The sequence below is a fragment of the Symphalangus syndactylus genome, chromosome 7 (genome assembly GCF_028878055.3).
Source record: "Symphalangus syndactylus isolate Jambi chromosome 7, NHGRI_mSymSyn1-v2.1_pri, whole genome shotgun sequence".
Lineage (NCBI taxonomy): Eukaryota > Metazoa > Chordata > Mammalia > Primates > Hylobatidae > Symphalangus > Symphalangus syndactylus.
Window position 1 is genome coordinate 102530278 of NC_072429.2, and position 27033 is coordinate 102557310.

At 37.1% G+C, this 27033-nt stretch overlaps 1 protein-coding gene across 32 annotated transcripts in view; it reads left to right on the forward strand.

The window, feature by feature from the left end:
• Positions 1–27033, forward strand: part of RIMS2 (regulating synaptic membrane exocytosis 2) — a 775242-nt gene that overhangs the window by 285870 nt on the left and 462339 nt on the right. For 10 of the 32 annotated variants that reach the window (XM_055286989.2, XM_063642900.1, XM_063642908.1 and 7 more), the window contains one exon: positions 23104–23145. The exons of the other annotated variants lie outside the window; for them this stretch is intronic. In XM_055286989.2, coding sequence (XP_055142964.1) covers positions 23104–23145 — 42 coding nt within the window. The remainder of the gene's footprint in view (positions 1–23103; positions 23146–27033) is intronic. 32 annotated transcript variants of the gene reach the window in all.

Below are 27033 nucleotides of genomic sequence, written 5' to 3' on the forward strand. Positions count from 1 at the left end.
ATAAAATTCACACATAACTATACTAATCTTAAATGTAAATGGGCTAAATGCTCCAATTAAAAGACACAGACTGGCAAATTGGGTAAAGAGTCAAGATCCATCAGTGTGCTGTATTCAGGAGACCCATCTCATGTGCAGAGACACAAAATAAAGGGATGGAGGAAGATCTACCAAGCAGATGGAATGCAAAAAAAGGCAGGGGTTGCAATCCTAGTCTCTGATAAACAGACTTTAAACCAACAAAGATCAAAAGAGACAAAGAAGGCCATTACAGAATGGTAAAGGGATCAATTCAACAAGAAGAGCTAACTATCCTAAATATATATGCACCCAATACAGGAGCACCCAGATTCATAAAGCAAGTCCTTAGAGACCTACAAAGAAACTTAGACTCCCACACAATAATAATGGGAGACTTTAACACCCCACTGTCAACATTAGACAGATCTATGAGACAGAAAGTTAACAAGGATATCCAGGAATTGAACTCAGCTCTACACCAAGCAGACTTAATAGACATCTACAGAACTCTCCACCCCAAATCAACAGAATATACATTCTTCTCAGCACCACATCGCACTTATTCTAAAACAGACCACATAGTTGGAAGTAAAGCACTCCTCAGCAAATGTAAAAGAACAGAAATTATAACAAACTGTCTCTTAGACCATGGTGCAATCAAATTAGAACTCAGGATTAGGAAACTCACTCAAAACCACTCAACTACATGAAAACGGAACAACCTGCTCCTGAATGACTACTAGGTACATAACGAAATGAAGGCAGAAATAAAGACGTTCTTTGAAACCAATGAGAACAAAGACACAACATACCAGAATCCCTGGGACACATTTAAAGCAGTGTGTAGAGGGATATTTATAACACTAAATGCCCACAAGAGAAAGTGGGAAAGATCTAAAATTGACACCCTAACATCACAATTAAAAGAACTAGAGAAACAAGAGCAAACACACTCAAAAGCCAGCTGAAGGCAAGAAATAACTAAGATCAGAGCAGAACTGAAGGAGATAGAGACACAAAAAACCCTTCAAAAAATCAATGAATCCAGGAGCTGGTTTTTTTTTTTTTAAAAAGATCAACAAAACTAATAGACTGCTAGCAAGACTAACAAAGAAGAAAAGGGAGAAGAATCAAATAGACACAATAAAAAATGAGAAAGGGGATATCACCACCGAACCCAAGGAAATACAAACTACCATCAGAGAATACTGTAAACACCTCTGTGCAAATAAACTAGAAAATTGAGAAGAAATGGATAAATTCCTGGGCACATACACCCTCCCAAGACTAAACCAGGAAGAAGTTGAATCCCTGAATAGACCAATAACAGGCTCTGAAATTGAGGCAATAATTAATAGCCTACCAATCAAAAAAAGTCCAGGACCAGATGGATTCACAGCCGAATTCTACCAGAGGTACAAAGATGAGCTGGTACCATTCCTTCTGAAACTATTCCAATCAATAGAAAAAGAGGGAATACACTCTAACTCATTTTATGAAGCCAGCATCATCCTGATACCAAAGCCTGGCAGAGACACAACAAAAAGAGAATTTTAGACCAATATCCCTGATGAACATCGATGCAAAAATCCTCAATAAATACTGGCAAAACGAATCCAGCAGCACATCAAAAAGCTTATCCACCACGATCAGGTTGGCTTCATCTCTGGGATGCAAGGCTGGTTCAACATATGCAAATCAATAAACGTAATCCCTCACATAAACAGAACCAAGACAAAAACCACACGATTATCTCAATAGATGCTGAAAAGGCCTTTGAGAAAATTCAACAGCCTTTCATGCTAAAAACTCTCAATAAACTAGGTATGGATGGGACATATCTCAAAATAATAAGAGCTGTTTATGACAAACCCAGAGCCAATATCATACTGAATGGGCAAAAACTGGAAGCATTCCCTTTGAAAACTGGCACAAGACAGGGATGCCCTCTTTCACCACTCCTATTCAGCATAGTGTTGGATGTTCTGGCCAGGGCAATCAGGAAAGAGAAAGAAATAAAGGGTATTCAATTAGGAAAAGAGGAAGTCAAATTGTCCCTGTTTGCAGATGACATGATTGTATATTTAGAAAACCCCATCATGTCAGCCCCAAATCTCCTTAAGCTGATAAGCAACTTCAGCAAAGTCTCAGGATACAAAATCAATGTGCAAAAATCACAAGCATTCCTATACACCAATAACAGACAAACAGAGAGCCAAATCATGAGTGAACTCCCATTGATAATTACTACAGAGAGAATAAAATACCTAGGCATCCAACTTATAAGGGATGTGAAGGACCTGTTCAGGGAGAACTACAAACCACTGCTCAATGAAATAAAAGAGGACATAAACAAATGGAAGAACATTCCATGCTCATGGATAGGAAGAATCAATATCATGAAAATGGCCATACTGCCCAAGGTAATTTATATATCCAATGCCATCCCCTTCAAGCTACCAATGACTTTCTTTACAGAATTGAAAAAAAACTATGTTAAACTTCATATGGAACCAAAAAAGAGCCCACATTGCCATGACAATCCTAAGCCAAAAGAACAAAGCTGGAGGCATCACGCTACCTGACTTCAAACTATACTACAAGGCTATAGTAATCAAAACAGCATGATACTGGCACCAAAAGAGAGATATAGACCAATGGAACAGAACAGAGCCCTCAGAAAGAATACCATACATCTACCACCATCTGATCTTTGACAAATGGAGCAAAAGCAAGAAATGGGGAAAGAATTCCCTATTTAATAAATGGTGCTGGGAAAACTGGCTAGCCACATGTAGAAAGCTGAAACTGGATCCCTTCCTTACACCTTATACAAAAACTAATTCATGATGGATTAAAGACTTAAATGTTAGACCTAAAACCATAAAAACCCTAGAAGAAAACCTAGGCAATACCATTCAGGACATAGGCATGGGCAGGGACTTCATGACTAAAACACCAAAGGCAATGGCAACAAAAGCCGGAATAGACTAATGGGATCTAATTAAACTAAAGAGCTTCTGCACAGCAAAAGAAACCACCATCAGAGTGAAGAGGCAATCTACAGAATGGGAGAAAATTTTTACAATCTACCCTTCTGACAAAGGGCTAATATCCAGAATCTACAAAGTACTTAAACAAATTTACAAGAAAAAAATCAAACAACCCCATCAAAAAGTGGGCAAAGGATATGAACAGACACTCCTTAAAAGAAGACGTTCATGCAGCCAACAGACACATGAAAAAATGCTCATCATCACTGGCCATCAGAGAAATGCAAATCGAAACCACAATGAGATACCATCTCACACCAGTTAGAATGGCAATCATTAAAAAGTCAGGAAACAACAGATGATGGAGAGGATGTGTAGAAATAGAAATGCTTTTACATGTTGGTGGGACTGTAAACTAGTTCAACCACTGTGGAAGACAGTGTGGCGATTCCTTAAGGATCTATAACTAGAATTACCATTTGACCCAGCCATCCCACTACTGGGTATATACTCAAAGGATTATAAATCATGCTGCTATAGAGACACATGCACACGTGTGTTTATTGCGGCACTATTCACAATAGCAAAGACCTGGAACAAACCCAAATGTCATCAATGACAGACTGGATTAAGAAAACGTGACACATATACACCATGGAATACTATGCAGTCATAAAAAGGATGAGTTCATGTCCTTTGTAGGGACATGGATGCAGCTGGAAACCATCATTCTGAGCAAACTATCTCAAGGACAGAAAACCAAACGCTAGATGTTTTCACTCGCAGGTGGGAATTGAGCAATGAGAACACCTGGACACAGGGTAGGGACATCACACACTGGGGCCTTTTGTGGGGTGGGGGGAGGCGGGAGGGATAGCTTTAGGACATATACCTAATGAAAATGAGTTAATGTGTGCAGCACACCAACATGGCACATGTGTACATGTGTGAAAAACCTGCACGTTGTGTACATGTACCCTAGAACTTAACGTATAATATTAATGATAAAAAAGAAGTACAAAGAAAAAAAAAGGATAAGCCTGTATTTATTGTTTTTCCCACCAGATGGCTAACATGCGTCCTAAAAGCAAAAGATTACAATTCTCTGATTTTTCCACCTGAACTAGTTGCAGATTATTTAGTTGACATTTGAGATTGTAGAAAACAAGCCATCACATGTATCACTGCCTTTCATATTCAGATATGATATTTATTCCCAAATGTTTATCTCAGTTCTGAGATTTCCAAGTACTAGACTTGTATTTACAACTCCAAGTTCTATAATCTTACCTTTTGTTCCACAAATATTTCAAAAGCGAGATGTTCAAAATGTAAGTATATACTTCCTCCCAAAGTAGCAGCTTGTTTGTCATCCCCTAGCCCATCTTATTGCACCATCAATCATTCTTATGGCCGTTTAAAGATACTTAGGTATCATTTTTCTAATCTTCTTCCTCTTGATTTTATAATATGTACATATTTATGATTTTGATTAATTTCATCCCCTTCCCCATCAACTCCCCACAATATATTTTTCTTCCTTTCTGGCCTCCTGCTTTTCAGCTTTATTTACTGCTCTCCATTTTCTACTTTGTTTCCTGAAACGTGATATTAAAGTGTAGATATGAAGTCATTAAATTGCTAACTTTTGATGCCTTCTCATTTTGCACTTAAAGTTCAAATTGTTAACTTTATAAGAGAAATGAACATTTACTGAGTACCTACAATGTTTTAGACTTTGTGAGAAAAATTTAATGCATGTAATTTTAATTCCCATAAAAATGTTATAAAGTGGTATTTAAGATATCCTTTTATACAAAAATAATTTTAACATACCAAAATTAGAGGTAGAGTTTCCAGTGGAACATAGGTTTTTCTAACTCAAAAGCCTGTTATGCCCCCTTTTGAGACTCATTATTAATCTGTTCTTACCTCATCTCACACCACTTTTTTTCCTTTCCCCTATAATCTAGCCTCAGCAGCTCACTAATGAATTTTTAAAAATCTTTCATTCTTAAAATTTTAAGTATTTTCTCTGCTTTTCCTCTTACCTAGAATTCTATTCTAGCTATGTGTGCGTGAATTCAACAAATATTTATTGAGTATTGATTGTGTGTCAGATTTCTAGATGCTTAGAGTATAGCTGTGAACAAATAGACAAAACTACTTTTTAGTTGGGAAAGACAAAGAAATAAGAAATAACTAGTATGTTGGATAGGAGTGTAGCTTTAGGCCTGTGCATTTGGCTGTCCAGGTTGTGTGCAGCAGAACTCCAGGGGGCACAATTCACTTAGATGTGAGTGGTACAACTTGGAGTTCTGCACCTCTGAGGTCCCAGTGACAAGTGCTGTGGAGGAAGATAGTATAATAATACATGGGAGGAGGGAAAGGGATTTTTTGTGGGGAAACAGTTTATAATTTTAAACAGGGTGTTAGGGAAGGCGTTGCTTAAGATTTAGTTAAGACTTAAAGGAAGTGAAGAAGTAAGATGTGGGTATCTGAGGGAAGAGCACTCTAGGCAGAGAAATAGCAAGTGCCAAAATTGTTAAGTGAGGGTGTGCCTTGGCATATCAGCCTGAATCTTACCTTTTTCTTCAAAGCCTAACTCAAGTATTCCTAGTTACTTGAACCCTTCCTGTATGTTTTTCTAGCAAGAATTATATTTTTGCTTAGAAAGGATAACTTTATTAATGCACTTACCACTGTCTGACCTTCAGTATGCACTTCTGACTTCACTATGCACAGTCTGACCTTCAGGTAATGCACTTACCACTGTCTGACCTTCAGTATACTTGTCAATGTTTCTTTTCTCTTACTCAATTTCGAACAACTTGAGGGCATGCTTACTTTTACATCTTTGGGTCTATACATACCAAGTTAAGGTTCTAGAAATTGAATACTAGTTGAATTAGAATGAATTGAACTAAATCACTGAAAAAGTAGTAGCTACTCATTATCTTCTGCATTTCTTTTACTTGTTACAATTATCCTGTGTTTACAAAAACAAAATTTACTTAAAGAATCTGGTAATTTTCCCTGCCCCTTAGCCTCATTTTGCCCCAATGTCTTTGTAAAACCATGTTAACATGCGTAAAAGAATTAAACTACTTGTTGCTACATATCAGATTGATCTTTAGTGTTCGATTTTTTCTTAGAAACCTGCAATGATAATGGATTTTTAAAAGAAATTGTTATGCCTATTTGCTTTAACCTGTCACATTCTAGCTTCATTTTAAATAATTTGCTTGAATGTCTTGCTTTTTTACCATGTTCTCCTATTTATTTTTGGGCAGCATGACCTATGTCCCAGTTTGTCACTGCTGGTCCTGGCTCATATGTGTTATATTGGCATAATTATTAAGAGCAACCTTTTCACTCTCGAAAGTATCCTGGGGTTGACAATAAATTACATGGTCTTCCTATTCTTCTTTGAGGCTTTCTATGTGATAGCTCATATACTGTGCTGCCCAATACTTGTTAGACTTATTGAAAATTCCCAGTGGAATCATACTGCAGCAAATACTACTTCAGGTACGTAGTCTACAATATTGATTAAGTATATACTTTATATATAACAGTTTATATGGAGAAATACAAGAGAGTAGAAGATTGTCTGTGTCATATGAATTTATAATCTAATAAGTCAGGATTAATGATATAGTTATATAAACATAAATATTTGAAATAGGCAAATATAAATGTAAGAAAATGTAATTTAGAAATATATAAAAGTAGTCAGATAATTGACTACTTTTGTACATTAACAAATTTAAATGATGGAACCAAATAGGGAAATTTGGGAGAAGTTTTCTAGATTTGTTAAAACCAACTAAATTTTAATAAAGGAATTTTAAAAGATAGAAGATACAGCATTGTGTAAAAATAGCATGACAGCAAGTTTGTATAGTATAGACATTTCTATATTATCAGTTTTTCTTCTGTCACTCTTATTTTATTTTGGTCCTCAGATACAGTGAGGTTTGTTAATCATTTGTCAGTTTAGGGCACTTTGGTGATTTGTGTTTTCTTCCCACTTAAATGTGTATCTTTGCATAATACAGAATGTTGCTCTGTGTATGTATGTGTTTTAAATTACAGAAAGGATATGGTGCTTTAGATCTTACATTTTAAAAGATTCATTCATGTGGAAATATCAATTTGTTGTTCCAGACTGCTGCATTATAATGTGGTAGGCAGAATAATGGCCTCCAAAAATGTCCACACCCTGATCCCTGGAACCCCTGGATGTTATCTTACCTGGCAAAGGGACTTTGCAGACATGATTAAGGTTATGGACCTTGAGATAGGGAGATTAATTTAGATTGCCTATGTGGGCCCAATCTAATCACATGAAGCCTTAAAGGTAGAAAACGTTTTTTTTTTTTTTTTTGGCTGCATCGATGAGATGAGATAGAAGAAGGAGGAGAGATTCAAAGCAGGAAAAGGATGAAAATGCCTATTATTGAGTTTGAAGATGGGGGAAGGGGACCATGAGTCAAAGAATTTGCCAGCCTCTGGAAGCTGGAAATCTCCCTCAATTTATAGCCGCAAGAAAATGGGGACCTTGGTCTTACAACCACAGAGACATGAATTCTGCCAATAGTTTGAGCAAAAAATAGATTCCCCTCAGAACCTCCAAAAAAGAAACTCAGCTGGCATCTTAATTTTAGTCCAATGAGACTTCTACCAGACTTTCTGACCTACATAAGTGTAAGACAACAAACTTGTGTTTTGAACCATTAAATTGGTGGTAATTTTCTTTACCTCAACAATAGAAAATTAATAGATACTCCCTTGTGTGTATACTATATTTTATTTGACACCCCATTAGTGATGGACAATCTAGGCTATGTCAAAACTCGTTACTATAAACAGTGAGTCAGTGAACATCCTTGTACATGTCTCCTTATGGACCTATGCAAGACTTTGTAGTCTGTCTATGTAGGTGTATAATTAATGTGGCATAGGGTATGTATACTTTATTTCACTAGTTTTGTTCTCAAAAATGCCTCTGTCCATACTTCTACTTGTAGTGCATAAGGATTTGTGATTTCCCATATAATTACTAATATTTGATATTACTAAGCGTTTCATGTGTTTGCAGTCTGGTGGATATGAGGGGGTATTTTTGTTTTAATTTGCAGTTTCCTCATTACATTGAAGCTGAGGATCCCCTCACATACATATTAGCTACTTGGATTGCTATTACTATGAAGTATTCATTTATCTGTCAATTTGAAAAAATTAGCTCCACATCATTTTTGTCTGTTGTTTTTTTTAGCAGGCATTTTAATGTTGATGTAGTTAAATTCATTACTTTTTAAAATTTATAGTTTGTGCTCTTTTAGTCATGATTAAAAAGTCAGTCATCATTCAGAATCCCTAGAAATACTCTTTTACACTTCTACTACCAGCTTTACAGCTTTTACCTTTCTCATGTATATTTTAAATTAATTCAGAGTTCACTTGTGGACATGATGAAGTATGAATCCCAAGTTTTTTTTTCCCATATGGTGAGCCACTGTTCCCAGCAGAAGCTATTAGACAAACCATTCTCACATCACTGGTTTTTGCACTTATATATAATGTTTATAATGCACTTATATATAATTGGGCCACTTTTTAGCTCCCTGTTCTGTCTTATTGGTCTATTTTTTACCCTGTGATAGTACCACACTGTGATTTTTTTTTTTTTTTAGGTTCTTTGGCATTTTTTACATAGATGGTTGCATCACTTATAATGAAAAAAGCCTTATTTTTTCTTTTCAAGTCGTAAGCCTTTTATTTCATTTTCTTATCCTGTTTTACTGGCTAGTGCCTCCACTAAAACGTTAGATAGAAGTGGTGAGAGTAACATCTTTGCCTTCTTTCCAGTCTTAGGGTGAATGCTTTGGGTCCTTCACAATCAAATGTGATGTTAGCTATAGGTTTTCCATAGATGTCCTGTATTAGACCGAGAAAATTGTCTTCTATTACTAATTTGCTGAGAATTCTTTCATGAATGGCTATGAAATTTTGTCATTTGCTTTTTTTACGCCTCTATTGAAATGATCACATGGTTTTTCCTCTTTAGTCTCTTTATATGGTGAATTACACTGATTGTTTTCAAATGCTGCATCAACCTTGCATTTCTGGGATACTCCTCTTGGTCATGATGGTATACTCTATTTATGTATTGCTGGATTGGATTTACTAATACTTTATCTGAAATTTTTTAAATTTATGTTCATGAGGGAGAGTTGTATGTAGTTTCCTTTCCTTGTAACGTCATTGGTTTAATCAGGGAATGCTGGTCTCCTAAGATAAGTTAGAAAGTGATCTTCTATCTTCAATTTTCTAGAATAGTTTTTGTAGAGCTGTTATTTCTTTAAATGTTTGATAGAATTTGCCTCTACTGCCATTTGAGCCTAGAGTTCTCTTGTAGCTCTGTCTTTTTATTTATTTATTCTATTTTTTTCTATTTTTGAGATGAAGTCTCACTCTGTCGCCCAGGCTGGAGTGCAGTGGCGTGATCTCCGCTCACTGCAACCTCTGCCTTTGGCAATTCTCCTGCGTCAGCCTCCCAAGTAGCTGGGACTACAGGTGCACACCACCACACTCGGCTAATTTTTTGTGTGTTTTAATAGAGACGGGGTTTCACCGTGTTGCCCAGGCTGGTCGTGAACTCCTGAGCTCAGGCAATCCTCCTGCCTCTGCCTCCCAAAGTGCTGGGATTACAGGCATGGGCCACAGCACCCAGCCAGCAATGTCTTTAAAAACTATGAATTCAGTTTTTTCAGTGATTATACAGCCATTCAGGTTACTTATTTATCCTTAAGCATATGGATGTTTTTGCAGTCTAGTAAATATATAGCCATGGTAGCTATGTTTATTCTAGGGATGTCTAAATAATCATTTAAAAATTATTCTTTCTTTTCCTTTTAAAATATTAGAGACAGAATAGACATTTTCATACTCTTTTTTCAACGTAACCTTTTTCATGTTCTGTACCAATCTGTATATCTTACACCTATATTTAATTCCAACTTCAACTCATCTTTATATCTGCCAGTACTATTGGGATAATTTTAGTGATCATTTCTCGTTGTCTCAGGCTGGACTTAGTGACCTTTTACTTTTCATCTGAGATATTCAATCATTGTCATTCATCTTTAGCTTGCAGCAGTTTAGCCTTTTAGTCTGCTATCCACTTGTTTTGTCCTTCTTATTTAAAGTCTAGTGAAGCTGTTATCCATTTCCTGTAGGGCATGACTTCACTAGATTGTCCACTTTTGAAGCACTTGCTTTTCAATCATACTTTAACTTTTAAGCCAATATCCAATGTCATAATCAGTGACATTTAATTGACCAAGACACTACTTATTACTTGCTATTTCTTGACAATATCTGTAAATTCATTTTTAACAGGCTTTCTTTCAGCGTCATATATTCATTTGTAAAATATATTTTGGTATTGATAATTGTATCAAGGAAAATGCTTTAGTAGTAAAATTACAAGCAAAGAAAAGCTAGTAAGGCATTAAAATGGGGGTATTTGTTAGCCAATGGTGGTGGTTTTATTAGCCAGCAGAACTCTTTTTTAAGCTGTTGTGGAGAGAATTTTAACACCAAAATGACCATTTTTGAGACTCTTTAATTTATTCCAACACTAATGTGTGTCTTAGATTACCCAAGTCTCTCATGCATTAACAACATAAAATTTAATAAATTGTAAGGTGTTCTTAATTGCTATTTGCATATATGCTCATATAATCCTTTTTCACAGATATTTTACAGATATATTGGCAGTAGAAGTATATATGTGAGTGTGCATAGTGGACTGTGGGAGTACATTGCCTCTAGTTGGGCTTTTATGGCAATATTAATGCTATATGATGACTTCTCACCCACCTTTCCCCTTCCCCTTTGGCTCTCCCAATACACACCAGTGAAGTAATTCTGATATTGGTCAAGGATATAATGGATAAGGACTACAAAATTTGGCAGCCATACTAAGGCGAGGCAAGGGTAGGGGCTGGTGAATATAAAAGTATTTAGATCTTTTTGTAAAGCAAATAAAACAGTAATAAAGAAAACTGGTTTGAAATAAATTTCTTCTTTTATTTGCCTCACTGGATATTTTTCTCTTTTAGAGCCAATGTGCTAAGACAGGCCTGGGATGAACCGGTTAGGAAGCACCCTTTGGAGGGGCAAAGGGGAAGAAGAGTGAGACTAAGGAGCTAGCCACTAAATTGATCTTGTTTATTACTGAAGTTTAAGGAGCAGAAATAGTCTTTTCAAGGGTCATACAAGGTCTAGCCACTTTGGGGGGGAGTTGGAGTCAACACTTTTAATAAAGATGAAGATACATTTTCCTATTGCATATTTTTAATTTTCCAAGGATTCAGGCATTTAAATTGGTCAATTCATAATAATATGAATTCAGCATCATGGTGGTTTTTTACTTTGAGATTTTTTACTCATTTACGTTGAAGTATTTGTACTTATATTCTCTGCCTTCTTGCTTGTTACTATAGATAAGCAATCCCTGCTCTAACTGTGCATGGAACCTACCCTATTTTATCTACTAAGGACATAGCTCATGGAATTCTCTGAAATACAGTATGAGATTGGGTGGGGAATAAAGTTTTATAAAAATAATTATTATAGTTCAAATTTTTATGCTAAATGATATGGAATAACTGAATAACTTGAATAATTTTCATAATTTAAAATGTATTTTATATTGGGGATTTGACTTCTGCTTATTCTGTTTAAAACTGTGTCAAATGTAGTAGGTAACTTAGATTAAGGTGGTGGTTTTCAAACTTTTTGGTCTTGGGGCCTCTTTACAATCTTTAAAATGCTTGAAGACCTCAAAGAGTTTTTATTTATGTGGATTATATTTATTGATATTTACCATATTATAAATAACTGATAAAACATTTTAAAATATGCATTTATTAATTAATTTAAAAATAACAGTAAACCTACCATATGACAACTAACTGTATGCAGTAGACAGAATTCTAAGTTATGTACAATAAGACTTACCCTTCCCTTGGGTATGTATAAAACCTGTGACTTGCTTCTAGCTAGTAGAGTATGGCAAAGATGTTGGGATAGTCAGTTATATAGTTATATCACATTATATGAGATTATGTCTTCGATTGGAGCAAGAGATTCTTCTGCTGGTTTAGAAGTAAATAAACTGCCATGTTGTAAAAGGGCTGTGAGAGAGCCATGTGTTAGGGATCTGTGTGGGGTCTCTAGGAGCTGAGTAGTACATCTCTGACAGCAAGCGAGAAAGTGAGGACCTAAATCTTTGAGCCACAAGGAACTGAGGCATGCCAACAATCACATGAGCTTGCAAAAGGATCCTGAGCTCAGAAATAAATGTGGTCCAGTGGACATCTTGGTAACAGCCTTCTCAGGCCCTGAGTCAGAGGATCGTTTAAACTGTACTTGGACTCCTGACCTATGGAAACTGTAAGATAATAAATATACGTCTTTTTAAGCTATTAAAATATGGTTATTTGTTTTGCAGCAATGGAAAACTAGTATAGCATATTTCAAAAAAAAAGTAAAGAAAAATTTAGTGAGAAAATTGACATTATTTTACATTTTTGGGAAATTCCATTATTGTCTGACTTAGTGGAAGACGGCTTCTGTATTCAATATATCGAGATATCACACATAATTTAGCCTCTGGAAAACTCCACTGTACACCCAAGAGAGAATGAGAATCAAAAAGGCAAATAACATTTTAGTATTATGCATATAGGTTTGACCCAGCAGATCCTCTGAAAGGGATTTGGGGATTCTACTGAGGGCACTGGATTACAGTTTTAAGAACTGCTAGATTTTGGAATAAATTTTAAGTAGTCTCCTCCTCTACCACCAACAGAGTATTGGATTGTATGTGGACAAGATTATATAAGGTAACGTAACACATATGGAACACTCAGCTTCCTTGACTGTTTTTCACTTGATTTCTGCTTTTGTCCTTGAGTTTGTCTATGTGGTTTATTTTCTCTGCTCCTCCTGGTAAGAAAATGCAGTAGATCCTTACTGACTCTCATTTCTAGGAGGAATAGATAGGAATATGTTTAATATGTAGTGAATTGAGACAGAGTTTTTCTAAATCATCCTGGCATATTTTGACTGTAGTATTTACCTGCAAAGGTGCTGTAGCCATTGAGAGATTTGATTTAAAACCCAAGAGGAGTTTTTAAAATGTAGTTTTTCACTTATAAGAAGTTTATAGAAATTGCCTTTTTTTTTTCCTTTGAGAGTCTTGCTCTGTTACCCAGGCTGGAGTGCAGAGGTACAGTCATAGATCACTGTAACCTCCAGCCCCTGAGATCAAGCAATCTTCCTACCTCAGCCTCCTAAGTAGCAAAGACTACAGGTGAATGCCACCACACTCAGCTAATTTTTAATTTTTGTTAAGATGGGGTCTGACTACATTGCCCAGGCTAGTCTCGAACTCTTGGCCTCAAGCAATCTTCCTGCCTTGGCCTCCTAAAGTGCTGGCATTACAGGATGAACCACCACACCCAGCTTCATTTAAAAAAAAGTGTGTGTATCTATTTTTATGTATGTGTTTTTTTCTGTATGTGTAATACTTAATAATGGTACTAATTGTTATTTCTCTTGAGTGTTTTTGTTTAATTTTGTGTGACCTTTTTTATCCCTAGGAATCCTGAAGAGTGAATTAGTCCCATGCATCTCAAGATAGCTCAATATATGATAAATTCGCTATTGTCGTAAGATTTGGGATGCAGCTTAGTGTTACTAACATTAATATGTTGTGTGGATTTCTTCTTTAGTAAGCTGCAGCTACTCTTGTTTCTTTAAATAACTAAGTCAGCAAAAATAAATAGTACAGAGAATCAAAATATAATCAACTATTTTTATTTCTGTGATACATACCTGAGAGTTGCTAACATCTATTATTTGACACAGTTGGAAATTTTAAGGTATGATTTAGAACTCTTTGTTTGGAAATAAGGTCTTTCAAGGTTGGTTTGAAGGTTATTAGTAGAACAGTTCTCACTTTGCTTACCTAATTACACAGTGCTTGAGCTGGAAAATTAAACTTTATTTTGACTTCCCAATCCCTACTAATGCAATCTCTCTTCCACTTTTTCTTTTCATTTCTTCTTTTATTATATTTCCACCTGAACTTTTTTGTCTATTTCTTAGTTTTCACCTTATTTTTCCTCATTGATATTTTCAAATTCCTGTTGAGTTTTCTATATATTTGATCTCTTTAATCACTTTAGTCTTCCTTTCCTCTGCCTCAGACTTAATCAGTTGTGATAAAGCAGGATTAATAAATTTTAGTTACATCTCTCAGAAATATTTATAATATTTTTCATATAACCAAGATGGCAAGACTACAGTGTGTAGGGAGTCAAAATTGTTGCGATGTAAAATAACTTTTTTATTTCTGTGATATATATCTGAAACTCACTTGTATGAAAAATTTAACATAAAGTTTTGAGATATTGGGCTGCCATGGAAGGTTTTGTTATGAAGAAAAAATAAGTGAGAAACTGTTTTCATATTTTTAAAATTAGATATAAAAGTTTTTAAAAATGTTTCCAAATCTCTGGACTAAATAATGTCTAAGGTATTTCCCAATTCTAACAATCTAGCATTTCCTCTGATATGTATTGATGGTGTAAGGAAAATGGCTGTGCTTCAGTGAGGAGGAGGCTGAGGTAGACATCCAGTACAGCATGACATAGTGGGTTTGGAGTGCAGGCACACAATCCTGTGCATTATATAATCACATATATGTAGCCATTTGATGTAACCAGTTTGTGTGAGATCGTACCTGGCTTTGAGCCATTATTGTCTGTGAGTAGTATAACTACACTGCTGACTCTGTAGGAGGGGAGAGAATAAAGCCATGTCCCAACTGCCAAAAAAAAAAAAAACCCTTGTCTGGAAAGTGGTAAGACAACAGATTCTCTTCTATTTGACTTCGTCTAATAAGAATTAGAGTCATGAGGGTGGAAAGATTATGAAGATTTGATTTGTGCCCTTGCAATATTTCTTTTTTCTGCCTAAACATGTTTGAATCTATGCTTTATTGTTTTATTCTCTCAGAAAACATAAGGCTTAAGAGTTATGTTTATACTCAAGGCCGAAGGCTGTGTTCTTGTTATCTGTATTTTTACATCACTTTTGGATTTTAAATTCCTTAGAAACTATAACACTAACTTACATTTTAAATGAGAGTTCCATAAGAAGTTGCTGAATGACAGAGATACAGTAGTACCATGCAAGGAGCACTGGACTTTAAATCACAAGATCTAGGTACTAGTTCTAACTTTGTCACCAGCTATTTGGTCCAAAAAGCCTTGGATGAAACCATGCATCACATCTCTTTTCTGTAGAAGGAGGAGGTTTAGATTCTATTTTAAATGTGGTAAGATATTATTGTAGGGTTTAAACATGGAAGGAGCATGATATTATTTTGTGTGTGTGTGTGTGCAATCTTTGGTGGAGAATGATTTGTAGAGGACAAGATTAATGTACCGAGAAGCTAGGAGATTATTGAAGTCATCCATTGGAGAGATGTTGGTAGATTGAACTAGAATTATAGTAGTGAGATGGAAAATGTTCATGGATTTGTGTTCCATTTTGAAGATAGAGTTGATTAGAACCTACTGACAGATTTGATTTGTGTGGTGGAGTGTGAAAGGAAAAGAGATATCAAGGATAATTCCTAGATAAATCATGGTGTTGTTTTAAGACAGAAAAAAAATGGGAGGAACAGGTTTGGTTGAGGAAATCAGGAATTCTGTTTGGCCATGTTATGTTTGAGATGCCCTTTTGACTTCCGTTTGCGGATTCCAAATTGACAGATGGTTAAATGAGTCTGGAGTTTTAGGGGAAGATAAGGGCGAAGATATACAGAAGATATTTAAAGCCATGGGACCTAAGTCACCGGGAAGGGGGAGCTGTAAATAAAAAGAGCAGAGAGGGTTCACAACATAGCCAAAACAGGGCCTTGGACATTCCACACATTTAAATATCTAAGAGAGGAATGAGAGCCAACAAAAGACACTATGAAAAAATTGACAGTGTGAAAGAAAATCAGAAGAATGTGTCTCAGGAATGAAGAGTAAAAATGGTTTAAAAGTCATGGATAGCATTAGTGTCAAATGATACAGATAAGTCATGGTAAGAAAAGAACAGAGAATTGTCTGTTTAGTTTGATAACATGGAAGTAATTGGTGAGAACAATCTCAATAGAACATTAGTGCTAGAAAATTGATTAGTATAGATTTAAAAGAGGATTTGAAATGAAAACATGGCCATAGCAACTAAAGACAACTTCTTCAAGAAATTTTGCTGTGAAGAGGAGCAGAAAAATGGGGTAGTACCTGGAAGGGAATATGAGGTCAAGGGAAATTCTGTTAAGACAGGAAATAATATAGTAATAAAATCACTGATAACTTGATTCACGTATAAAATTAATATTATTTGTTTACCATTACAAGTATCATTGGAACCAAGGGAGTTCTAAAATAGACTAAAGAGTAAATAAACTAGGTGTTTTATGGAGGAGCTGGTAATAAAAAGGGTAAGACAGATGGATAATTGATAGATCTTGTTTATATTATATTTTCCTTTCTTTTTTATTTTCACATTTGGTGCTTAAACACCTTTACTTTTAAGTAGCTAGGATCTCTGATTAATCCTGATCTCTGTCCGTATCTACAGGTCAGACAAATTATATTTTTTAAGTTGATAAAATTAGATTGAAATACATTTAGATTTGCATGAGTTTATTTGCATCAGATCTTCTGTTTTGGCTGAAAAAAGACTTAAAAATTTTATTTGCTTACCTTTCACCAAAGGAGGAAAGGGGGATGATGGAAGAGTCTAAGAAGATGTCTATTCCCAGACTACATTTCATAGGCTAGATCTGGGTTTTATGGATTGAGTGATTTCAGGCCAAAAGAGCCATTTTCCTGAGAGTTGTTTTGAAACACAGGAAAACAAGCAGCAATTCTTCAGTTTCCAAATGGCAGAATATATAACACAGAGTTGATCATAATATTTTTCTTAAAATACTGTCTTTTATTGTCTTGTGGGCTACCACAGTCTCTCTTGACTTTCCTCTTACCTCTGTGGCTGCTCCTCTTCTGTTTCCTTCACTGGCTTCTCCTTCTTTAACTGATGAGTTAATGTGGAACTTAGCTCCTTGATGCTTTGTCATAAACCTCTTATTTGCCTTTTTTTCCTTTTAAATTTTATCTCCGGGTGATCTCATCTACTTGCTTGGTTGAAATCATTATTAACACGCTGATGCTTCCTAAAGTTATATCTTCAGTTGAGAACTCTCTTCTGAACTGCAGAGTGACATATTTAATTGCTTACTTCTCTGTCTTGTTAGCTGTCTTGCATGCACCTCAAATTCAATAATCCATCATCTTCACCTTTCTTCTCCCTCAACCTGCTTCTCCTTTAGCGTTCTCTGTCTCAGCAAATTTTAAGACTATCTACTTGGTACTTAAGAGATAAATCTAAGAGTTACTTTTTACTCCTATCTTGACCGTGACCAATCAGTGAATAAGTCCTGTTAATTCAACTTCTACCTTTTAAGTCTGTTCTTTTTTCTCTATCTTATTTTTTTTTTATTATTATACTTTAGGTTTTAGGGTACATGTGCACAATGTGCAGGTTTGTTACATATGTATCCATGTGTCATGTTGGTTTGCTGCACCCATTAACTCGTCATTTAGCGGCGTCATTTCTGAGGACTCTGTTCTGTTCCATTGATCTATGTCTCTGTTGTGGTACCAGTACCATGCTGTTTTGGTTACTGTAGCCTTGTAGTATAGTTTGAAGTCAGGTAGTGTGATGCCTCCAGCTTTGTTCTTTGGCTTAGGATTGACTTGGCGATGCGGGCTCTTTTTTGGTTCCATATGAACTTTAAAGTAGTTTTTTCCAATTCTGTGAAGAAAGTCATTGGTAGCTTGATGGGGATGGCATTGAATCTATAAATTACCTTGGGCAGTATGGCCATTTTCACGATATTGATTCTTCCAACCCATGAGCATGGAATGTTCTTCCATTTGTTTATATCCTCTTTTATTTCATTGAGCAGTGGTTTGTAGTTCTCCTTGAAGAGGTCCTTCACATCCCTTGTAAGTTGGATTCCTAGGTATTTTATTCTCTTTGAAGCAATTGTGAATGGGAGTTCACTCATGATTTGGCTCTCTGTTTGTCTGTGATTGGTGTACAAGAATGCTTGTGATTTTTGTGCATTGATTTTGTATCCTGAGACTTTGCTGAAGTTGCTAATCAGCTTAAGGAGATTTTGGGCTGAGACGATGGGGTTTTCTAGATATACAATCATGTCATCTGCAAACAGGGACAATTTGACTTCCTCTTTTCCTAATTGAATACCCTTTATTTCCTTCTCCTGCCTGATTGCTCTGGCCAGAACTTCCAGCACTATGTTGAATAGGAGTGGTGAGAGAGGGCATCCCTGTCTTGTGCCAGTTTTCAAAGGGAATGCTTCCAGTTTTTGCCCATTCAGTATGATATTGGCTGTGGATTTGTCATAGATAGCTCTTATTATTTTGAGATACGTCCCATCAATACCTAATTTATTGAGAGTTTTTAGCATGAAGGGTTGTTGAATTTTGTCAAAGGCAAACAACCACATCTATTGAGATAATCATGTGGTTTTTGTCTTTGGTTCTGTCTATATGCTGGATTACATTTATTGATTTGCGTATGTTGAACCAGCCTTGCATCCCAGGGATGAAGCCCCCTTGATCATGGTGTATAAGCTTTTTGATGTGCTGCTGGATTTGGTTTCCCAGTATTTTATTGAGGATTTTTGCATCAATGTTCATCAAGGATATTGGTCTGAAATTCTCTTTTTTGGTTATTTCTCTGCCAGGCTTTGGTATCAGGATGATGCTGGCTTCATAAAATGTGTTAGGGAGGATTCCCTCTTTTTCTATCGATTGGAATAGTTTCAGAAGGAATGGTACCAGTTCCTCCTTGTACCTCTGGTAGAATTCGGCTGTGAATCCATCAGGTCCTGGACTCTTTTTGGTTGGTAAGCTATTGATTATTGCCACAATTTCAGAACCTGTTATTGGTCTATTCAGGGATTCAACTTCTTCCTGGTTTAGTCTTGGGAGGGTGTATGTGCCCAGGAATTTATCCATTTCTTCTCAATTTTCTAGTTTATTTGCATAGAGGTGTTTGTAGTATTCTCTAATGGTAGATTGTATTTCTGTGGGATCGGTGGTGATATCCCCTTTTTCATTTTTTATTGCATCTATTTGATTCTTCTCTCTTTTCTTCTTTATTAGTCTTGCTAGCGGTCTATCAATTTTGTTGATCTTTTCAAAAAACCAGCTCCTGGATTCATTAATTTTTTGAAGGGTTTTTTGTGTCTCTATTTCCTTCAGTTCTGCTCTGATTTTAGTTATTTCTAGCCTTCTGCTAGCTTTTGAATGTGTTTGCTCTTGCTTTTCTAGTTCTTTTAATTGTGATGTTAGGGTGTCAATTTTGGGTCTTTCCTGCTTTCTCTTGTGGGCATTTAGTGCTATAAATTTCCCTCTACACACTGCTTTGAATGTGTCCCAGAGATTCTGGTATGTTGTGTCTTTGTTCTCATTGGTTTCAAAGAACATCTTTATTTCTGCCTTCATTTCATTATGTACCCAATAGTCATTCAGGAGCAGGTTGTTCAGTTTCCATGTAGTTGAGCGGTTTTGAGTGAGTTTCTTAATCCTGAGTTCTAGTTTGATTGCACTGTGGTCTGAGAGACAGTTTGTTATAATTTCTGTTCTTTTACATTTGCTGAGGAGAGCTTTACTTCCAACTATGTGGTCAATTTTGGAATAGGCGTGGTGTGGTGCTGAAAAAAATGTATATTCTGTTGCTTTGTGGTGGAGAGTTCTGTAGATGTCTATTAGGTCCACTTTGTGCAGAGCTGAGTTCAATTCCTGGATATCCTTGTTAACTTTCTGTCTCGTTGATCTGTCTAATGTTAACAGTGGGGTGTTAAAATCTCCCATTATTATTGTGTGGGAGTTTAAGTCCCTTTGTAGGTCACTCAGGACTTGCTTTATGAATCTGGGTCCTCCTGTGTTGGGTGCATATATATTTAGGATAATTAGCTCTTCTTGTTGAATTGATCCCTTTACCATTATGTAATGGCCTTCTTTGTCTCTTTTGATCTTTGTTGGTTTAAAGTCTATTTTTTCAGAGGCTAGGATTGCAACCCCTTCCTTTCTTTGTTTTCCATTTGCTTGATAGATCTTCCTCCATCCTTTTATTTTGAGTCTATATGTGTCTCTGCACGTGAGACGGGTTTCCTGAATATAGCGCACTGATGGGTCCTGACTCCTTATCCAGTTTGCCAGTCTGTGTCTTTTAATTGGAGCATTTAGCCCATTTACATTTAAAGTTAATATTGTTATGTGTGAATCTGATCCTGTCATTATGATGTTAGTTGGTTATTTTGCTCGTTAGTTGATGCACTTTCTTCCTAGCTTCGATGGTCTTTACAATTTGTCATGTTTTTGCAGTGGCTGGTACCGGTTCTTCCTTTCCATGTTTAGTGCTTCCTTCAGGAGCTCTTTTAGGGCAGGCCTGGTGGTGACAAAATCACTCAGCGTTTGCTTGTCTGTAAAGTATTTTATTTCTCCTTCACTTATGAAGCTTAGTTTGGCTGGATATGAAATTCTGGGTTGAAAATTCTTTTCTTTAAGAATGTTGGATATCGGCCCCCACTCTCTTCTGGCTTGTAGAGTTTCTGCCAAGAGATCAGCTGTTAGTCTGATGGGCTTCCCTTTGTGGGTAACCTGACCTTTCTCTCTGGCTGCCCTTAACATTTTTTCCTTCATTTCAACTTTGGTGAATCTGACAGTTATGTCTTGGAGTTGCTCTTCTCGAGGAGTATCTTTGTGGGGTTCTCTGTGTTTCCTGAATCTGAATGTTGGCCTGCCTTGCTAGATTGGGGAAGTTCTTCTGGATAATATCTTGCAGAGTGTTTTCCAACTTGGTTCCGTTCTCCCCATCATTTTCAGGTACACCAATCAGACGTAGGTTTGGTCTTTTCACATAGTCCCAAATTTCTTGGAGGCTTTGTTCATTTCTTTTTATTCTTTTTTCTCTAAACTTCCCTTCTCGCTTCATTTCATTCATTTCATCTTCCATCAGCGATACCCTTTCTTCCAGTTGATCACATCTGCTACCGAGGCTTCTGCAATCTTCGCGTAGTTCTCGATACTTGGCTTTCACCTCCATGAGCTCCTTTAAGCCCTTCTCTCCATTGGTTATTCTAGTTATCCATTCGTCTAATTTTTTTTCAAAGTTTTTAACTTCTTTGCTATTGTTTTGAATTTCCTCCCGTAGCTCGGAGTAGTTTGATCGTCTGAAGCTTTCTTCTCTCAACTCGTCAAAGTCCTCCTCCGTCCAGCTTTGTTCCATTGCTGGTGAGGAACTGTGTTCCTTTGGAGGAGGAGAGGTGCTCTGCTTTTTAGAGTTTCCAGTTTTTCTGCTCTGTTTTTTCCCCATCTTTGTGGTTTGATCTACTTTTGGTCTTTGATGACGGTGATGTACAGATGGGTTTTTGGTGTGGATGTCCTTTCTGTTTGTTAGTTTTCCTTCTACCAGACAGGACCCTCAGCTGCAGGTCTGTTGGATTTTACTAGAGGTCCACTCCAGACCCTGTTTGGCTGGTGTCAGCAGTGGTGGCTGCCAAACAGCGGATTTTCGTGAGACCACAAATTCAGCTGTCTGATAGTTCCTCTGGAAGTTTTGTCTCAGAGGAGTACCTGGCCGAGTGAGGTGTCAGTCTGTCCCTACTGGGGGCTGCCTTCCAGTTAGGCTGCTCGGGGGTGAGGGACCCACTTTAGGAGGCAGTCTGTCCGTTCTCAGATCTCCAGCTGCATGCTGGGAGAACCACTACTCTCCTCAAAGCTGTCAGTCAGACAGGGTCATTTAAGTCTGCAGAAGTTCCTGTTGAATTTTTGTTTGTCTGTGCCCTGCCCCCAGAGGTGGAGCCTACAGAGGCAGGCAGGCCTACTTGAGCTGTGGTGGGCTGCACCCAGTTCGAGCTTCCTGGCTGCTTTGTTTACCTAAGCAAGCCTGGGCAATGGTGGGCGCCCCTCCCCCAGCCTCACTGCTGCCTTGCAGTTTGATCTCAGACTGCTGTGCTAGCAATCAGCGAGAGTCCGTGGGCATAGGACCCTCTGAGCCAGGTGTGGGACACAATCTCCTCGTGTGCCGTTTTCCAAGCCCGTTGCAAAAGCACAGTATTAGGGTGAGACTGACCCGATTTCCCAGGTGCTGTCTGTTACCCCTTTCTTTGACTAGGAAATGGAACTCCCTGACCCCTTGCACTTCCCGAGTGAGGCAATGCCTAGCCCTGCTTTGGCTCACGCACAGTGCACTGCACCGACTGTCCTGCACCCACTGTTTGGCACTCCCTAGTGAGATGAACCCAGTACCTCAAACGGAAATGCAGAAATCACCCGTCTTCTGTGTTGCTCAGGCTGGGAGCTGTAAACTGGAGCTGTTCCTATTTGGCCATCTTGGCTCCACCATTCTCTATCTTATTATGATCACTTTAATCCAGGCCAACTAAAATCTTGCCTGGACTATTACCTTAGCTTTCTAAATGATCTCTCTGCATCCACATACAGTGAGATAATATTTTGGTGTATTTATGGTTATATATCCTCCTATGTGTTTCTTGTTAACTCCTGAATCTTCTCCATTCTGACTGCTAGGACTTGATATATCTGTTGACTCAAAAAGCATTGCTACAGCAAAACACATAATTGTTCATGGATTTGATTAAAAATCAGAATCTCAACAGTTTTGCATGCTCTGTAGGATGTGGCTAATGTTTCTTCTCCAGCTATTTGATTTGTTCCTGAATTGGCCTCTTATGTTTCTTTGATTATGCCATAATCAGTGTCATCTCTTGATCTTTGTACATCTTTGTATATGAGTATTCCAGATGTGGAATACTCCTTCGTCCCACTTTTGGCTTGGCCAATGCTTATCATTCCATGTTTCTCATCTTGAATCTATTTTTTTATTTTAGCAAAACCTCCTCTGAACTTCTGAACTCCAAGACTATTTCAAGGTAACCTATTATTACAAGTTTTCTTAACATTTCTAATGTGAATTCTCGATAACACATATAATTTCTTAGTCTCTGTCTTCCCTGCTATATTACAGATAAAAACCCCTGTAAGGGCTGGATGGTGTCCTCCCTACTTCCTTTTTCCTTTTCTTTTTCTCTTCTTCCCTCCTCCCTCCACTCCTTTTTCTTTCTTTCCTGTGAGCTCTTTAGTACTTAGAAAAGTACCTATGATACTTTAGTCAGTATTTAAATACTTCTTGAGTGAATGAGTGAATTTTGAACAGTGATTTATTCTCCCAATACCTGCATAAAGCACAGTACCTTGAATTGCTGTAACCTTGAGATTCGCCACCTTTGGCTGAGGACTGGAATTCAGACTGAGGGCACCAACAAGTGGGGAGGCTCCATCCTCAAGTGGCTTTATAATCAGCACATATTACTGAGGAGAGGATATGAGTAGACTTAGAGGACTGTGGAGGCATATTTGAAATGCCTGGGTACTTGCACATTTATAGGAGGTCATTTAGCAGGAAGCTGACGTCCTGCTAAACACAGGTAGGGTAAAAATCCAGAGAAATTTGAGATATTAGTCTTGATGTAATCCCTTTTGTAACTAAAGCACGATAAAGTAGAAGGCATTTGGGATTCAGCATAAAATTTTGAAGGAATTTTTTAAGTCAGATAATCTTAGCTTCTGCATAATTCAGTCTTCCTTTACACCAATCCCTTATGTCCTCTTCTTGAATACATTTAAGGGCAGCAAGGTAGAACCTAACAGCAATTGCTTGAGCCTTTGTCACAGGACTAATTCTAACCAGTTCACTCTTCAGTAGCTCTCCAAAGACTTCTGCCTATATGGGAATAGAAAAAAATGTTCCCATTAGAATCACCATTAATATTGCCTCTAAGCTGAGCCTCCTTAGTGGCAATTGTATTAATTCTAGTGGCCTCCTGGGCTATGTTGACAAGGAAGGTGGGCAGGGAAAGATAAAAAAGAAAGAAAGGAGAAGGTAGGCAGTGGAAGAGAGTCAGCCAAGTACCTTCCAACTCACTGTTTCCCATTTACACTCAATCAGTGGCAAGCAGCTAGTCAGTACTTGCAGCATATTTAATTGAATATATTATGTAGCTGGCAATGACAATATATTCTAGTTTATGAGAAGTGTCTGTCATATGCAAGTTCTAGTGAAAACAAAGTACTTTAAACTTTATTGTTATACCTTTATGGAGATACTTTTTCTTCAGTATTGAACCTAATGATGTCCTTTAAAAATTTTTTATTGTAAATATTTAAGGTCTACAACATGATGTTTTGATATACATACAGATACTAAAAAGGTTACTTTACTCAAGCAAATTAACATATCCTAATGTTCTTAAAGCTTCTAAGGCACTTTTTTCTGACAGCCAATGTCAAAGTGAAACAAATATTTGTATTTATAGAATAGGTAGCCTTTGGGAGAAAAGATCCCTCACCGTCTTTTTTCGTAGTGTAATGAGTAGAGAGAGGAATTATATGAAAGAAAGGAATTATGAATGGGCACTCTTGGAGGCCAATATTTTTCCATAATATTTCATTTGTTCACATATTTTGCTGAAACACATTTATAGTTGTGCAAATGATTATTATTTCTAATGTCTTATATAATAACAATGTGCAGTCAATATTTGTTTCTCGAGGAATCTAGGTGCACTTGGAAGTTACTAGATAGCAGAGGTGACTTGTAGAGGCAGCTTGCAAGTTTAGATGTGAGTCCTTGAAGTCCCAGGGCTATAAACATTCCTTACATTGTGGCTCTTGGTGAATGTAACTATTGGAGATGGAGTTGAAGCTTATTCATGTTGATATAGCTCCCTGAAATTGTAATGTTGCTTCAGTGGTTCTCTTGTTAGTTACCAAGGAAATATATACTTGGAACAAGCAGTCCTAACTCTAAAAGGATTTTCCAAATTGTTTTCTCAGGGATCTTGATCCTCTTTCTTTCAATTGGTAGAATCTCCAGGTGTCACTCTGGACATTCTCATTGTGGAGCTTAAATCTAGGTTTGGTACTCTATAACTAACTCTTGTATTCAACAAGAAAGATATTTCTGCTGTTGCCAGCTTTTATTTTTATTTAATTAAATTAATTAATTTATTTTTGAGTTGAAGTCTCACTCTGTCACCCAGGCTGGAGTGCAGTGGTGCAGTCTTGGCTCACTGCAACCTCTGCCTCCTGGGTTCAAGAGATTCTCCTGCCTCAGCCTCCCGAGTAGCTGGGATTACAGGCACCCGCCACTACACCTGGCTAATTTTTTGCATTTTTAATAGAGACAGGGTTTCACCATGTTGGCCAGGCTGGTCTCGAACTCCTGGCCTCAGGTGATCCACCCACCTCGGCCTCCCAGAGTGCTAGGATTACAGGCGTGGGCCACCACACCCAGCTGTTGCCAAGTTTTAGGTTTGGGAACTGCTCTCGCAAAACCTGCTTTTGCACTGGATTATTAAATCAACCTAGTAATGCTTTTGAGAATAATGCCAGTCAAACCAAACCACAGTAGGATTAGCCCTTACACTTCTGGCTTAGAAAGAATAAGAGAGATCACAATTATGATGAGGCTTCACACATTTGTGGTGGCTTTCACCACGCTTTCCCTTTCTTTTTTGAATTAGATGCCAGAAACTGTTGTGTTATTAGTCTGTTCTGCAGCAATGGTCATTATGGATAGATACAGGGTTCAGTCCCTAAGAAATGCTATAAAATGTTTTTGTACATCAGAAAACGACATGTTTTTTTCAGCTGGCCATCAACAAATTTTTAAAACTTATGAAAACTGATGTAACAATTTTGAACTGTTTTATGATTTTTATCTCAAATTTTGTGAGTAGAAATGTACTAGTCATCTTTAGATTTGTAGTGTGGTTATTTAGCTCCACGCTGTTCTTCCTTTCTTCCATTCCTGAATGTACTGTATGGCTCATCCTAAGTTGAAGCATAGGTCAAATTATTACCTTATTACCTTTTTTTTTTTTTTTTTTTTGAGACAGAGTTTCGTCCTTGTACCCCAGGCTTGAGTGCAGTGGCATGATCTTGGCTCACTGTGCAATCCCTGCACATTACACGATCTCGGCATATACCTCCACCTCTCGGGTTCAAGTGATTCTCCTGCCTCAGCCTCCCGAGTAGCTAGGATTACAGGCACGTACCACTACATCTGGCTAATTTTTGTATTTTTAGTAGAGGCTTGGTTTCATCATGTTGGCCAGGCTGGTCTCAAACTCCTGACCTCAGGTGATCTGCCTGCCTTGGCCTCCCAAAGTGTTATGATAACAGGCATTAGCCACCATGCCTGGCCTAAATTACCTTTTTTGAATGCCTTCTTCTTCCTCCTTTTGTTAGGAATTCCACATCTGCCTTTTATTTTTTTGCTTATATGTTATCCCTGAGGTGAATTGTTCTATGATCCATGCCTCAGGGAAATACAGAATACTTTACAACAGAGTACTTTAATGTGCAAAATATATGAAGATACTATTTTCAAAATATTTGTTCTCTGGACTATCTTTCTTATAACCTTTAGATTTTTGTCAGTCGGATGCTTCAAGTAGTCAGTAGAACAAGAATAATGCAATGGAAGAAAGAATGCAGTTGTTTCAATTATATAGATGGGACTACAGATACAAATTTTAAGAAAAGGAAAAATTCCTTTAGCATTTCAGGGATTTTTGTTATGGATTATACATATTGTGTATCTTATGATTTTAATGATTCATTAGCTTTGTTTAGTTATATGTTTATTTTCATGTATGGAATATTTTAATAGAAATGCTTTGGTACTCTTAAAAATGAAAACTAAACCCAGCCTGTAAAATCTAAATATGTCATGAATTATCATGGCTTATCGGGTT